We start from the raw sequence: 16,468 nt of genomic DNA, 5'->3' as shown, positions 1-16,468 counted from the left end.
GCAAGCAGCTCATCCTGGGATCTCTTTGGCCACGTTGGCTGTACTCAAGATGAGGTTTACCTGTGCACCCCTAGGGAAGGTGGTGAAATGGACATGGATAATTGACCCAGCAATATTTGTTGATATTAAAGAATTACTGTTAATTTTTAAATTGTGGTTTAAAAATATGTATACATACATAAGTATATTAAAAGCATAAAATTTACCATCTTAACCATTTTATTGTTAATTTTTAAGCATAGTAATGATACTGTGGGTTTTTTAAGCTTTTTCATCTTTTAGAGGTACAAACTAAAAATTTTGCAGATAAAATGACATAGTGTTTGGGGTTTGATTCAAGATAATCCAGAGGGAGGAAGATTGTCCCAGCAACTAAGAACTCTAGCCTCATGGCACAGTTAAGAAGGGCCTTTTTCTAGGGTTTAGCTTTTTGTAAGATGGCCTCTTTATTCTCATTTCTTTTCTTGCAGAACTCTCAGAAATTGAGCCCAACGTGTTCCTTCGTCCATTTCTGGAAGTAATTCGCTCTGAAGATACCACTGGCCCTATCACTGGACTAGCACTCACCTCTGTCAACAAGTTCCTGTCCTATGCGCTCATAGGTAAGAGCTCAGACTTTGTTGGATGACCACAGCTCTTCATTTCTTGCCTCTCCTGGAGTGGTCAGGCTTTAGGCAATGAGCTGGTGATACTGGAAAGTTTTTCCCAGCCATCCGTTTCCTTGTAGAAGAGAAATAGGATTGTTTATTGGTTACTCATCACACTAATTGACTCAGGTTGTGCAGAGTGGGGAATGAGAGGTTTCCTTGGGACTCTGATTTCTTTGTGCTCTGGAGGCAGTTAAGGGTATAGTGCCCTTGGAGGTTTGATTTATTTTGGTTTATTTTTTAAGTTATTTTTCAAATATAATGCATGCTTATTTTAAGAAGATAAACAATAAAGAGGTGTCTAAAAGAAAAGTTAATGGTCTCTCTCTCTCAATGTTTCTCCTCCTTCTTTAGGTAAATAATATTAACAGGCAGGTTTGAATCTTCCTATACCTTTTTTTTTTTTTTTGCGGTACACGGGCCTCTCACTGTTGTGGCCTCTCCCGTTGCGGAGCATAGGCTCCGGACGTGCAGGCTCAGCGGCCATGCCTCACAGGCCCAGCTGCTCCGTGGCATGTGAGATCTTCCTGGACCGGGGCACGAACTCGTGTCCTCTGCATCGGCAGGCGGACTCTCAACCACTGCGCCACCAGGGAAGCCCTTCCTATACCTTTTTCTACATGTGTATAAATGTATATAAAGTTCCACCTCTTTTAAAAAAGAAATAAAAATAGGATTATGTGCTACGTATTTTCTCATTTAATAGTATTAACTTAGGTGTACATGATATAATTATCCATCTGATTTATTCTTTTCCCTCCAGTTTTTTTGAGGTATATAACATTGTATCAGTTTAAGGTATACAGTGTAAAGATTTGATATGTGCATATGTCACAAGATGATAAACATAATAAGTTTAGTTAAATCCATTGCCTCACATAGAAACAAACTTTTCTGTGTGTGTGATGAGAACTTTTAAGATCTCTCTTAGCAACTTTCAAACATACAATTACAGTATTGTTAACTGTAGTCATCATGCTGTACACTACATCCCCAGAACTTATTAATCTTATACCTGGAAGTTTGTATGTTTTTTTTTTACTGTGATAAAATATACATAATATAAAATTTGTCATTTTAATAATTTTAAAGTGTATAATTCAGTGACATTAATTACATTCACAGTGTTGTGCAACTATTACCACCATCTATTTCTCAAACTTTTTCATCATGCCAAAAAAGAAATTCTAATCATTAAGCAATAATACAGCATTTCCCCTGCCCCTCAGTCCCTAGTAAGATTTTTTTTTTCTTTTTTGTAGCTGTATAATTTCCATAGTATAGATATAATACAGTTCACTCAATCATTCTCTTATTGAGTAATATTTAATATTTAGGTTGTTTCTTATTTTAAGCCATTATTATTTTTTAAATAAATAAATTTATTTATTTATTTATTTATTTTTGGCTGCGTTGGGTCTTCTTTGCTGTGTGTGGGCTTTTTCTAGTTGCGGCGAGTGGCGGTTACTCTTCACTGCGGTGCGCAGGTTCCTCATTGCGGTGCGCGGGCTTCTCATTGCGGTGGCTTCTCTTGTTGCGGAGCACAGGTACTAGGTGCGCGGACTTCAGTAGCTGTGGCTCGAAGACTGTAGAGCGCAGGCTCAGTAGTTGTGGCGCACGGTCTTAGTTGCTCTGCGGCATGTGGGATCTTCCTGGACCAGGGCTCAAACCCGTGTCTCTTGCATTGACAGGCGGATTCTTAACCACTGTGCCACCAGGGAAGCCCCAAGCCATTAGTAATAATGCTGAAATAAGCATCCTTGTTCATATGTCTTTATTATTAATTTTCCTTTTGTATGACAGATTCCTGAACTTGAAATTTCTGGTTTAAAGGCCATGTGCAAATTACATTTTTATATGTACTACCAGTTTGCTTTCCCAAAAGATTAAAATCATTTGCACATCCAACAGTAGGTTTGAGAGTTTCCATTTCCCCACTCTGTCACCAGCCCTGAATATTATCGATATTCTTTATTTGTGCTAATTTGATGGGTGAAAACTGGTATTTTGTTGTTTTTATTTCCTTGAGGCTGAACATTTGAACTTATTCTCCTTTGCCTATTATTTTATTGAGTTGTTTTTGTTTTTCTTATCAATTTGTAGGAGTTCTTTGTATAGTGTGTATTAACCTATTGTCTATCACAGTATTACAAATATTTTCTCCCAATCTAGTCCAGATATTTTATCCAGTCTATTGTTTATCTCTGAATTAGTTTATGGTGTCTTTTTTGGATTCCTTTATAGTTGGTTTTGTCACTTAGAATACCGAATTTTTTTCCCCTATTGTCTGCCCATGTGCAAGGGTTAGGAACATAGAACACAGGCAGCTGTCCTTGTTTCTAAGTAGGGAGATAGGAAAAGAGGAAGCTCAGGCTGTAGCTAGCAAGAAAGGAAAATGACCTTCAGTTCAAGGCAAGAAAACCCTTTATCTTTTCTAGAAAGTTGGATTTGCTTAGTTGAAGCATTCAGGATTGGGAGCACGTATCCTGGGTGCCAACTAGGTTCTCTAGGTGCATGAGCTTCTCCAGGCACCCTAGTCCTAGCTTCATACTTCTCCTAAGCAAAAATCAGGCCCAGCTACTTACAGCCTTGCCCTGAGCACCACCTGCAGGTCATCTCTCTTCACGGCCTCCAGCAGCTGCCCTCTGTGCCGTTTCCCTCTGCTCTTTCGTCAGTGTTACTCTCTCCCCGTTCTGGGGTTGGCAGACAAGCTGGTCATTGGAGACCTCAGGCCAGCTGGTCACTGGAGTTTCCTGTGGTGGGAAAAGAGAGTGCTGGAGGTGGTGATTGCAGTGGGCATGAGAATAGGAACGGGAAGGAGTGTATGAAAGCCAGAAGGCAAAAGAGATGAGATTGGCAGATTTCCCTTCAGTCTTCTCCAGGGTGGCCAGGAAAGGAGGAGATTCTAAAGAAGGGGTCCTGGGGAAGACAAGGTCTGTTAAGTGAGCCAACCTTCTGTTTAGGCTGCCCTTCTGGAAGGAACTGCCCTCCACCTCTCAGCCCTGTGACCCAAGGCATCTAGGGTTATTTTAGATCCTACTCCAAAGACCAGCCTTTTGTTTGGCCCCACACAGCTGCCAGATCAGGATTTGTGCCTCTGATTGCCTGGCTTATGAGGCCCTGCCTGTGATTCTAAGGACCTGTCACTTGTACCTACCTTTTTAGAAAATTAACTTTGCTACTTCATTCAAGCTCAGAGGATAAGAGCTAAAAAGATCAGTAGCGCTTAAACCACTTTACCTAGAGAGACTACTGAAAGAGGAGAAGAAATAGACCCCCAGGAGTTGGGAGCAAGGCTGCCATTCACTAGGAACTCTGAAACACTACACAGCACTGAGAAGGTCCTGGATTTCCCGAACAAGGAAAGGTCCTTCTGTGGACCCTGGAGGCCTGAATAAAGGACCCTGTCCAGCAGGGCTGTGAAAGAGGACTCAGGCAACAGCCCTTGAGAGTATAGGATTTTCCGTGTTGATTGGGAGAAACATGGAGAGTTGGTGTCATAGAAGGAGCTGGGTCACCTTCTATACTGTAGATCATCATGAAATTGGCTTCCTTCTGCATGCATGACCTCTAAAGTAGCCGCTCATGATACTGAGTAGTGGCATGTAGTAAATAGGGCAAAGAGAGTCTGACTAGGTGTCAGAGACTAACTAGGATGGAAGAGAAAAAAGAAAACAAATGAAAACCACTCACAATTGAAGAAAGTTTTCTGGCTTATTGTGGCAAGAGAAATGTTCTGGTTTCTCAGCCATCTGCTGAGCTTCAAACTCAGGAACTCCATTAATTTCAGGTACCAAGAAAGAGAAAATGTAAGAATTTCTTCTAATTCCCACACTTAAAACTAAGAGTTTCTCCTAGCTTACACCATGCCACCTCTGGAGCATTTTTCTCTGTCGCTCACAAAGCTTTGTCACGTCCCTATCTTTTTTTTTTTTTTTTTTTTTGCGGTACGCGGGCCTCTCACTGTTGTGGCCTCTCCCGTTGCGGAGCACAGGCTCCGGACGCGCAGGCTCAACGCCCATGGCTCACGGGCCCAGCCGCTCCGTGGCACGTGGGATCCTCCGGGACCGGGGCACGAACCCGTGTCCCCTGCATCGGCAGGCGGACTCCCAACCACTGCGCCACCAGGGCAGCCCCATGTCCCTATCTTTTTTTCCTACTTTTGCTCCCCTTTCAAGAACAATCCAGGCAGTTCAGCAGGACCCTTGTAAGCCTTGATGGAGGTCACTTCTTTGGCTACTCCTTGTAGATATTTATTATAAATTTATTTATTTTATTTTATTTGTTTATTTTTGGCTACATCGGCTCTTCATTGCTGCACGCAGGCTTTCCCTAGTTGCGGCGAGCGGAGGCTACTCTTTGTTGTGGTGCGTGGGCTTCTTATTGTGGTGGCTTCTCTTGTTGCGGAACACGGGCTCCAGGTGCATGGGCTTCAGTAGTTGTGGCATGCAGGCTCAGTAGTTGTGGCACACGGGCTTAGTTGCTCCACGGCATGTGGGATCTTCCCGGACCAGGGATCAAACCTGTGTCCCCTGCATTGGCAGGCGGAGTCTTAAACACTGCGCCACCAGGGAAGTCCTCTTTGTGGATATTTAAGTCATGAATGGGAGCAGAGTTTCCTCCTTGGCAGCATTTGTGTTAGCTTGCAGCATGGTGCTGATTGTCAGAGCTAGCTTCTCCCCTCTGACAGCTGAAAGTCTCCCTCCCACCTGTTCCCCAGTTTGCCAGCCTCCAGTCCTGTTTCGTTTGTCCCTTAACTCTCCTTAATCTTTAGTTAAGCTAGTTACAGGATTCTTGTCCATGACATACTGTTTTAAATAAGAATGAAACCAAAGCAGGAAGAGTTCTCTGATTTGCTGTAATGGGCACCCAAATATGAGTATTGGCAGCAGTGACTGTCCGTTTCTTCCCCCTACTCCCCTACCTCAGTTGCACCTGAACACAACATTCCAAAAGCAATCAGAGACAGATGTGTTGAAAGTGAACATCTGAAAAGAGAAAGGCTGCAACCTTGGCATTCAAAGCTCTGGCCCTACTCGGCCCTTGCTCTGGGCCAAAACCTCAAATTTCCAGGCCCTTCCTCTATGAAATGAGTAGCTTTACCCCAGTGATTTCCAAAGTGTGGTCCCCTGACCAGCAGCATTAACTTTACCTGGAATCTTGTTAGAAATGCAAATTCTCAGGCCCCACGCTAGACCTACTAAATCAAAAATTCTGGGAGTGGGACCAGCAATTTCTTTTTTTTTTTTTCTTTCTACAAATTTATTATTTATTTTACTTATTCACTCTTGGCTGCGTTGGGTCTTCATTGCTGCATGCAGGCTTTTTCTAGTTGCAGTGAGCGGGGGCCATTCTTCATTGCGGTGCGCATGTTTCTCATTGAGGTGCACATGTTTCTCATTGAGGTGCACGTGCTTCTCATTGCAGTGGCTTCTCTTGTTGAGGAGCATGGGCTCTAGGCGCGTGGGCTTCAGTAGTTGTGGTACGTGGGCTCAGTAGTTGTGGCTCATGGGCTCTAGAGTGCGGGCTTCAGTAGTTGTGGCACACAGGCTTAGTTGCTCCATGGCATGTGGGATCTTCCCAGACCAGAGATTGAACCTGTGTCCCCTGCATTGGCAGGTGGACTCTTAACCACTGCGCCACCAGGGAAGTCCCAGCAATTTCTATTTTTAACAGGCCCTCCAAGTGATTCTGATATATGTTTAAGTTTGAGAACCACTTTTACACAGTGGAGTTTGTGCTGAGATGCTTATTAAAGCCAGTTATGGGCAAAAATTCTCAGGTAGCTCAGGAAGCCATGGGTTAGGGAATTGGGAGAGGAGAAAACCAAAAGTCTCTCAAAACAGTCTCTAGACAGGATGTCTTGACTTTTCTGTCTCTCCTCTACACATCTTTTCTTTTTTGTTGGAGCAGATCCCACCCATGAGGGCACGGCAGAGGGCATGGAGAACATGGCAGATGCTGTCACTCACGCCCGTTTTGTGGGCACAGATCCTGCCAGCGATGAGGTTGTCCTGATGAAAATCCTTCAGGTAAATGGAGGGGAAGAGCAATTAGGCTAATGGCCAGGACCTGGTGCCTTTGGCTCTACCTACCGGAGCCTGATGGCAGCTTGAAGCTATGTTTTGACTCCACTGGGGCTTAGAGAGCTACTTTGTTTCCAAACAAGCAGCTCCAGTACCCAAATTAAAAGCTTTTTCTAAGGAAAATAATTAAAAGCTTTAAATGAATTGATATCAAATACCGGAACCCTTAATGGGCTTGTACCTCTGGCAGACTGTATCTGTGTCATCCATCCATTGGGCTTGTGGGCTAGGGCTGGAATGAGTGCTGAACTATGTTGGGGTCATGCAGAGTAAAGACACAGTTCCTAAGACAAGCTCCTGGGAGACCCCCCACCAAACTGAAGCAAGGTCAGCTCTTGCTAACCTCTTTCTCACCCCTGAGTGCTTCCGTAGGAGACTTAGAGAAACAGGAGGCAGCTTCTCTCCCCTCAGGTACACCCTTCTTCCCCCAGCCTGCCATGTTTATCATGGTCTCTCCTTTTTCTTCCTGATAGGTACTGCGGACTCTGTTGCTGACCCCAGTAGGTGCCCACCTAACCAATGAATCTGTGTGTGAGATTATGCAGTCTTGCTTCCGGATCTGCTTTGAAATGAGGCTCAGTGGTAGGTGCTTGAATACTGGCCCTTCACCATTCCTGGGGCCAGTATCTGTGAGTATGAATACAGGATGCTGTCTCTCAGTCCCAGAGAGATGGAAAACTCATGACTCCTCCACCACCTACCTTGTGGAGCCATAGGGATCTAGGAGTCTCTGTACTTGACAATTTGTTGTGCAGCTAGAATAGAGACCTTAGCTTTTTGTGCCAGGGCAGGAATTGGGCTGGATCCCAGAATGACTCAGCCCAGAACCAAATCTCCCTCCCTTGAGGTTTCTGGGATTGACACCAGCCTGCAACCCCTGAGAACACATCATTGCTCCCCCTTTTTATCCTGACTCAGTAGTGCCATCTAGTGGGCCAGTGATGTTCTGGCTGCCAGGCTGAGCTGGAGCTGGTTTTAATAAGTTTGGTATAATCCTTAGTAAACAAGGTTTGGAGGGGAGTCTGCTCTGAGAAGCCTCCTGATAATAGCACGGCAAGTAATGACACCTGTGTTATTTGTTTTTGCCTGTGCAGAGTTATTGAGAAAATCCGCAGAGCACACTCTCGTAGACATGGTGCAGCTGCTCTTCACAAGGTAAACCTGCTGCTGTTTGCTTCAGCCCGGCTGCCCAGGCCTCTTGAGCCTGCTTACTTCCACACAGCCACTTCAGGGACCTGGCCAACCCCACAGCCACATCAGAGGCCACTGAGATTATGGATGGGCGTGGTTCTCTAGGACCAGGGTTACCAAGCAAGGGAGAAAGAGGAGGGAGCTGGCTTGGCCTCAGGGGGAAGCAGAGGGTTATTTGATCTAGGCTGACAGAACTTCTGCTTCCCAAACTTGTGTCTGTTTCTGTGCAGGTAGCAGCTGGGAAAGGGAACCCAGAGAGGAAGCCAAACACAAGGGAGCCTGGAACAGGTTGCTGAGCTCCCAGAGCTCAGCCTGATTTCTGTAAGGAAGGACCAAGTCTAGGGTGACCAACAATCGTGGTTTGCCCGACTGTCCCAATTTTAGCAGTGAAAGTCCCTCATCCCCACAAACCAAAACAGTTGTTACCTCGTCAAGACCCTCAAATTAGGGCCTAGGAGACCTTTTCATACCATGTCTAACACCCTGTTTTCTGTACTTCCTTTCAGTAGACTAACTTTGAGAAGATCTGAGGCGAGGGCTTTACAGCTTCCCCTAGGGGATATTGATAATGGAAGAGGTTATGCATGTGTTTGGGCAAGGGTTATATGAGAAATCAGTATACTGTGAACCTAAGATTGCTTTAAAAAATAGTCTATTAGGGACTTCCCTGGCGATCCAGTGGTTAACACTCTGTGCTGCCAGTGCAGGGGGCACGGGTAATAATCCATATTATCTACAGACTAGATCTGCCTCTGGACCCTGCTGCAAATTGTTTCTTACTTCTCAGGTTCAAATTTACTAACTTCAAAACTTCCACCTGCCTTTTACTTCTCACCCTATGCCCAGTCTCCTGGGGTTTTGATAGACTGCCCTCTCCCCATATCATGGCTTTCAGCAATACTTGCTGAAAGGAGTACAAGCAGAAAGGAGTCAGTTTAAAGATGAAAAGAGCCTCCACACTCCAAGGGTACTTAGTCACCTTTCCCTCATGACTACCTTCTTTTTTAGAAAGTATCTGTGTCACAGGTCCCTCAATTTCTGTGGCTCTTCAGTGAAGCTCCAAAAAGGGTGAAATAAGCCTGCTTCTTTTCCTAGCTTTTCCTAAGAGATAGCTTGCTCTGGCCCAGAGCATCTTTGGGCAGTGGCTGGCATGGAGGGGAAGGTTTGTTATTATCCTTAATTACAGTCCATGGGATTTTCTATCTTACAGGTTACCTCAGTTTAAAGAAGAACCCAAGAACTATATGGGGACCAACATGAAGAAGGTATGACCTGCTATCCCTCATCCAAACCTCGATCTCCCAAATTCTGTACTATAGAGATCTTCCTGGATACCCTTGCTTAGCAAAAACATACTTTCGCCTAGACAGGTTTGCTTGGAATCTAGAAATAGCTATCGCTCCTTTACCAAGAAATTTATTCTTTCCCAGGTACCTCTCCTTCCCCAACCTTTCCTTTCCAGCCTATATTTGTTGACCCACTATGTAAGCTAGTGAGCCAGTCCTTCATGGAAACTGGGTGAGGCCCATCAGGCTGGGCTGAAAATGTATGTTGATAAAGGTGAAAATCCTGCCATCCCCTCAGGGCCCAGTCTTACCAGCAGATAGGAGGCCTAGAGAGGCTATACCTCAAATCCCATCCTAATACTGGATTAGACTGGGCTCATGCTTGGACTAGCCTCTGTTGACAAGATAAATCAAGTCTGACTCCAGATCAGAAGGTTCTCAAACTGCTAGGAGAAGAAGGGTGTTCAGAAGAATGGCCTCTATCTATCTTGAACTGAAGCCCTGGACTTCACAGGCCTCTGATGAGGATTCTGCTTGCAACCCTAAGAGGTTCTGCCCTTGGAGATGACCCTTGGCTGTTTGGTGCATGCACATAACCTTCCCCTTTCCCCTGCCATCCATCCCCATTCCTGCCCTGTGCCCTGTTGGTGTGTGTTTGAGTTTATTTCACTCTGCTTAAATCGTTCGTTTGCCTGTCTTTCACAGATTTCTCCATGTCTCCTCAACAAACTGGAGCTAAGTAGTGGGGAGCAGACCAAAGCCCTGAACCAGTTAGAGAGGGTACTACTCTTTAAGAACCTCAAGGTCTCTCTCCCTCTCCCTCTTCCTCTCCCTCTCCCTCTCCTTACCCCCTTTTTATTTATTTATTTAAATGTGTATTTTTTATATGTAACATCTGGGTCCCATATCCACTGTGTAGAGCACAATTTACCCCTCCCTTGTAACATAGCACGGCTTTGGAAGAGCTGCATGTGTTTGTAACTTTGCAGTGCTGGGAATTTTCGTGGGGCATCTGGCTGCCTGAAGGCAGAAGGAAGCCTTGAACTGATAATACGTTATGTAGTAAGCCTAGAAAGAGAGCCTGGGTCCTGCTGACGTCTTGTGGGGAAGCTTAATATCTACCATTTCTAGGGGAACTATGAGGAACTGTCAAACAAGACCCTTCCCTTTTCTGCCCTCTCCCTGTCTCAGAGCTGGCATTAGAAAGCTTAAGCACAGTCCTTGATTCTAGCTGGATGCCTGAACTTGGTTTTGAGGGAAAGGATAGTCTGTCTAGTTGGGGCCATTTTTTTCTTGGTTACCATTAAAGGGGTCATTCTAAGGTTTAGGACTCTAGATGGATGAAAAGGACCCAGGTCCCAGGTTAGCCCAGGACACTGGCAATACTTTGGGATCTGCAAAGGTGACTTCTGTCCTTTAGAAGTAAGGGAACTTAGAACGGAGGTGCAAGCTAAAGATTACCCTAATCCCCATATCCCTGCTTTAGGAAGAAGAGGGAGAGAAGGAGGTATGGGCTATCCAAGCTCTCATAACAGTGTGCATGCTAGAGGTGTGGCTGTAGACATCCAGGTCATTGAAGATAAAAAGAACTGTGTGTGTTTTGTGTGTGTGTGTGCACTAGACAGTCCATAGGCCTGTGTTTTCTTTGCATGCCTTGTCTCAAGTTCCACTTGTGTGCTTGCCTAGTCTCAAGTTGCAGCTCTCTTCAGTGGCTACCCACCATTTTGCCATGATTATTAACCTAGGACCTGCCCTTTCTTTATAAAGCTTATATTGTCCTTTGGAAATAAAATGTTATACGGATACGGTGATGTAGAGTTTCATGAACTGCTCACCCCTGCCCCGCCCACCTTAGGATCTTAGAACAGGGAGCACAGCTATACTTTTAAAGGACTGAGACATTTGTAAGAACTGGCAGCCTCTCAACTCCTGTTCCATCCAGGAGGCAGTGAGCATTCATTGAAATGATCAGGTTAGAGCTACCTCTGCACAGGATAGAGAAGGAAACAGGAAGGACTGATCCTAGTATGGGACGGAATCTCAGTGACTGGGCTTCTCCATGGAAGTAGGACTACCTGGAATTCCTGATATTGGTGAGCCACCTGGAGAGAAAAGATAGTTCACACAAGTCAATCCAGATGTGAGTGCTTTTTGGAGCTCAGTGACAGTTTCCAGTTTAAACCAGGAGGTTCTTCTTTTCCCTCGTTGATCTTTTGCACTTCTGGCCTATCTGCATGTTTAACTAACTCTTACCCCCAGAACTTTCTTTTGGGCTTCAGTGGTTTCTGGAGGGAGCATCCTGGTTCCTGCTTAACCACAGTGCTCAGAGCACTTGAAGCTCTATTCTAGGCATATGACTGCCGGCATTTTGGAGATGCAGGGACAAAAAGTGTAAATCCAATGTGAGGCTGTTGCTGTGTTACTAAGAGCTGGAGGTGGGACTCAGCTGTTGGGCCTGTCTCCTTTATGGGTGGAGATATGAGTATGGAAGGAAGAATTATGTGGTTTCTAAGCAAAGGATCAAAGGTTGTCCAGATTCTGGAGGGCTTGGGGGAGGAAGGGGGGCTTATCCTTCAAATAGCAGAAGGAATTGAATAGGCCAAGGATAATATGGGTATTTTCAGCTTTTAGAAGGAGGCAGGGAGAAAAATTGTTTCTACTCTCTTTTAGAGTCATTCTAATGGTTCCTAGAAGAGAATTGCTGTTGCCCATTCCAGGAATGGTCTATCAATCTAGGACTAGTTTGATATAACTGTAGAAGGACTGGATGCAAACAGTAATTGAGAAGGCATCAGGATTAAGAAAATGAAATGGGCTTAAACAAAGTAGCTGTGAACTTAGGGTGGAGAAAATGCATGAAAACTTATACCCTAAAGTAGTCAATAGGTGATAAAGACTTTCCTTTGTGACTAAAAGGAAGCTATAGGAGTAAAGATTTTCCTTTGTGACTAAAAGGAAGCTATAGGAGAGAGAGAAATGCAGCAAGAGGAAGGGAAATGGAATAGAGCAAGAGTCCAAGAAATCAGTAGCCTTACCATCTGAAAGCATGAAGTTGCTTCTAGAAAGACCAACAGTGAGAAGGACAGGAGGTCTCATTTATATACCAAAGTTGGGAGCAGCAGAGAGCAGAGCAGCAGCGTGACGTGATCTTTCATCCTTAACTCCACAGATCAACTGGGATGCCACTCCTTCCTTAATTCCAAGGAATGAACCTTTGACCAATTTGATGTAGACATTCCACAGTAAGGGATATGGTTAGGATCTAGGCCCAGTTCATGAAGTAATAGGAAAGCTAAGAGTTTGTCTGGGAAGGAGTAGACTCTCACAGTTGGATAAGAACTCGGAGTAGGAGGCTACTATGCAGGTAGTTGAGGAGGAAGGCCCAGGGATCCAGGGCCTGAAGATCTGCAGCTTTGGGCGAAGGACCCCCTGCCCTTACGCTTTCTGCAAGAGGGTCAGGCACCATCTACAGGACTGAGGATTGCCACCCAGTATTCAGGGAAGCTGAGTGATGTATGAGGGCAGGCCTTATCAATGACTAGCCTAAAACCAGAATGTCACCTTCCACTTGGAGGCTCTCAGGCTGACCTTTAAAGTGGCAAGAGTAGAAGGCAAGTTAGAGGAGTAGGAATGTGCTCTGATGGTCTAGATTCTAACTGTGGCACAGATGTGGGATATAGACTATTTTCTAGGGACCAGTAGGACTAAAAGAAGAGATTTCTAGGGATACAATCTTAATTTGAATACCAGTGTTAATGAGGTGTGATATTTCCAGCTGAAAATGAGAGCGGGAGGCATGAGTGATTCATCTAAGTGGAAGAAACAGAAGAGATCTCCCCGGCCCCCACGCCATATGACCAGAGTCACACCAGGTTCAGAGCTGCCCACCCCCAGTGGAACCACCTTATCCTCTAACCTCACTGGTCAGTACCCTGAGCTGCTTCTTCTGATTAGGATAGAAGAAAAGTTCCTTCCTCTCTCAGGAATTTTGACATTGAAGACCAACTAATTGAGGGGCTGTGGTCTTTCTACTGAGAGCAAAAAGGGAAAACTCCAGGTCAGATCACACTGTGACCATTTAGCAATCTGCAGTGACTTAAGGTTGTTCTCCTTCCAGTGGGACCCTGACTACTTTAGAGACCAAGCATATGCAGAAATTAATATGCAGTCTAGGAAAAACAAACAAACAAATGGTACCATGGAAGGTATGTGTTTCCCACAGAGTCTCTTTTCTTCAAGCCTCACTCACTTTGCTTGGCAGGTGGCATGCCCTTCATAGATGTACCCACTCCCATCTCCTCTGCAAGTTCAGAAGCTGCCTCAGCAGTGGTCAGCCCCTCTACAGACAGTGGCCTGGAGTTCTCCTCCCAGACCACCTCCAAAGAGGACCTCACTGACCTGGAGCAACCTGGCTCTCCAGGGTACAGCTCAGTTGCAGAGCCTGGCAGCAGCGAGCTAGGGGTTCCTGAGCAACCTGACCCCCAGGTACGACTTTGATTTCTAAAGACCCCTGTCTAGTCTTCTGCTGTGGAATTGGCTTGATCCTTTGGCTCTTTATCCAGGCCTTGGCTCAAAAGAAGGTTGGGGCAGGGGGTTCTTCCCTGTTTCCTAGAATTATGTGCTACCTAGAAAAACCACAGCATGACTCACTGTGAGAGGTAGCTCAAAGGATTTTTAAGCTGTACATACATGCAGTACTTGGCAAAGGTGAGGATGCTGGCCATGGCTTTTTCTGGAAGTTAATGATCTAAATCCAAGCTTCTGAGGGCCTCTGTTGCCTCTGGGGTTCTAGTCACTGTAGGTCACTGATGCCTCAGGTGATGTTTTCTGAGTCCTTCATCATACTCCTTCCCTGAACCATCTTGCATTGATTCACAGCCCACTGAGCTGGCCCTACACCTGCAGTCCATTAGAAACACTTGGAGGACAGATACTTAAGAGAAATAAGTTCCAATTGCTCTTGCCTCATCTCTTTTCCTATATCCTCCCCACTACTGGTCATAGCAGGAAGGGGCCCATGTGGAAAAGGCCCAGTCAGCATCCGTGGAATCTATCCCTGAAGTATTAGAGGAGTGCACATCTCCTGCTGACCACTCTGACTCTGCTTCTGTCCATGACATGGATTACGTCAACCCCCGGGGTGTGCGCTTTACACAGTCCTCTCAGAAAGAAGGTGAGTACTCTCAGGCAGGCTCTTCCCCCATCCTACCCACTAAGCTGTCTGAGCCTAAACCATCTTAGACCCAAGGTGTCTGCTGGTCCAAGTCCTATGCCATTTTGTAGTCAGGAAATGGAATCAAGCAAGAGGACTATTGGATGGAAGCCTTCCCTAACTTACACAGAGAGGGAGTTTGGTGGACAATAGGAAGTGAGAGGGAAGAATAGAAAGCTTGGGACTTTTAACAGAAAGGTGGGATCATCAATTCTGATTCCCTTCAATAAGTGAGACTAGTCTCCTTACTGCCCCAGAAAAAAAACATTTTTTTCCTGAAGAGAATCACTTATCTGAAATTGCCTGTATAATGCAGAGCAGGCTAGGCCAAGTGATCGAGCCAGTTGTTTCTTAGCAGTCCCACTTCCCTCCTGGCCTTTCCCAGGCACAGCTTTGGTCCCCTATGGTCTTCCTTGCATCCGTGAGCTCTTCCGATTCCTCATCTCCCTCACCAACCCACACGACCGCCACAACTCAGAGGTTATGATCCACATGGGACTGCATTTGCTGACAGTGGCTCTTGAGTCAGCCCCTGTAGCCCAGTGCCAAACCCTCTTGGGCCTCATCAAGGATGAGATGTGCCGCCACTTACTCCAGGTAAGACTGAATTTCTAGAGGGACTCCGAACACCTGGCTTTTTTTCAGGGTCTTTCAAGGGCCAGGGGAACACAAGGAGGTTTGGCTGATTCATGTGAAGAGTATAGGACCCAGGAAAGAACCTACCTCCCCTACTGACCAGTAGTCATAGTCAAGAGGACTCCAGTAGTTCCCCGGGGACTCTGGCAACCAAAGGGAAACATAGGAATGGCTAGATACAGAGTTCCCTCAGAGCACATGACCTTAGTGACAACTTCCCACAGTTTGCTGTCCTGCTTCCTCTTGGTTGAGCCATAGTCAGGTTCAGAAACCTAATAGCCCCTCCTACTGTGATCTCCAGCTACTCAGCGTAGAGCGACTGAATCTTTATGCTGCTTCCCTGCGGGTATGCTTCCTACTGTTTGAGAGCATGAGGGAGCACCTCAAGTTCCAATTAGAGGTGAGTTTCTTGAAGTTGGGAAAAAAAAAAGGGAGATGTATGGCACCTTCATTCGGGTCAGCTTTGTCATGCTGCAGGAGTGGGATTTGGTGGCTTCTGAGGAGAGTGCTTTTAGCCTCCATAGTTTGGTTCATTGGCTCTCCTCTTTAGTGGAGAACTTAAAAGGTGCCCAGAGAAACCTGGCTGGCTATAAAATGGGAGAACCCGAATATGAGAACTGGCAGGTAACCTCACCATGAGTGGGTACAACTCTTCTGTCTGCAGTTCTTTTGCAACACAGACAGGCAAGTCAAGCTAGCTTCGCCACTAAATTGCAAAAGGGGACTCTGAATAGGACCAAATCAGGCTCACACAGAGAGCACAAAAAGGGCAATGGGCAACTTGTTTTGGATCAGGTACGAGGTAGAGAGCCAGGCCTCCCCCATCCTGAAGGACAAAGAGGGGGATGTATTTAGGGGATGGAATACCACCATTAAGTGTCTCTTAATGTATACCTTCTGGCTAGGCGTCTGCTTCCTGTTTAATGTTTTTCCTGTCCAATTTGTCTCTTCCTATCTTGAATCCTTTCCCCACCCAAATGGCAATTACTGGATTACTGTCAGATGTACATCAAAAAGCTCATGGATATCATCACTGTGGAGAACCCCAAGATGCCTTATGAGATGAAGGAGATGGCTTTGGAGGCCACTGTGCAGCTCTGGCACATCCCCAGCTTTGTCACTGAGCTCTATATCAACTATGATTGTGACTACTACTGTTCCAACGTCTTTGAAGAGCTCACCAAGCTGCTGTCCAAGGTGCTGAGCATTACTACTGACCTCTAGAAAGATGACTTTATTAAGGAGATCTCTCTGGTGGTAGTGAGGATGCTACATATAGGGAACGGCACACTTGAGAGCTGGGGAACAAGAAGAAGAAGGGTATCTTCTCAAGGCAATGTAGAAGTTATGGGCGGTTTTAGGATTTTTGGAAAAGTATTCTAACCCCAAGTCTCCTGTATCTGTTTACTT

The 16,468-nt window shown here is 45.6% G+C and overlaps 1 protein-coding gene across 15 annotated transcripts in view; it reads left to right on the top strand.

Annotated features, from left to right (window-relative positions):
• The window catches only part of GBF1 (golgi brefeldin A resistant guanine nucleotide exchange factor 1), a 125,646-nt gene that overhangs the window by 93,149 nt on the left and 16,029 nt on the right, over window positions 1–16,468 (top strand). For 6 of the 15 annotated variants that reach the window (XM_060100304.1, XM_060100403.1, XM_060100326.1 and 3 more), the window contains 12 exons: window positions 471–602; window positions 6,561–6,679; window positions 7,207–7,315; window positions 7,828–7,888; window positions 9,135–9,189; window positions 9,916–10,014; window positions 12,986–13,133; window positions 13,472–13,695; window positions 14,215–14,383; window positions 14,808–15,019; window positions 15,360–15,458; window positions 16,061–16,255. In XM_060100304.1, coding sequence (XP_059956287.1) covers window positions 471–602; window positions 6,561–6,679; window positions 7,207–7,315; window positions 7,828–7,888; window positions 9,135–9,189; window positions 9,916–10,014; window positions 12,986–13,133; window positions 13,472–13,695; window positions 14,215–14,383; window positions 14,808–15,019; window positions 15,360–15,458; window positions 16,061–16,255 — 1,622 coding nt within the window. The remainder of the gene's footprint in view (window positions 1–470; window positions 603–6,560; window positions 6,680–7,206; window positions 7,316–7,827; window positions 7,889–9,134; window positions 9,190–9,915; window positions 10,015–12,985; window positions 13,134–13,471; window positions 13,696–14,214; window positions 14,384–14,807; window positions 15,020–15,359; window positions 15,459–16,060; window positions 16,256–16,468) is intronic. The other 9 variants (XM_060100413.1, XM_060100394.1, XM_060100376.1 and 6 more) reach the window with 5 other exon arrangements.

The sequence above is a fragment of the Mesoplodon densirostris genome, chromosome 1 (genome assembly GCF_025265405.1).
Source record: "Mesoplodon densirostris isolate mMesDen1 chromosome 1, mMesDen1 primary haplotype, whole genome shotgun sequence".
Taxonomy (NCBI): domain Eukaryota; kingdom Metazoa; phylum Chordata; class Mammalia; order Artiodactyla; family Ziphiidae; genus Mesoplodon; species Mesoplodon densirostris.
Note: the sequence above shows the minus strand (reverse complement) of the source record. Positions and strands in the feature narration are given on the sequence as shown.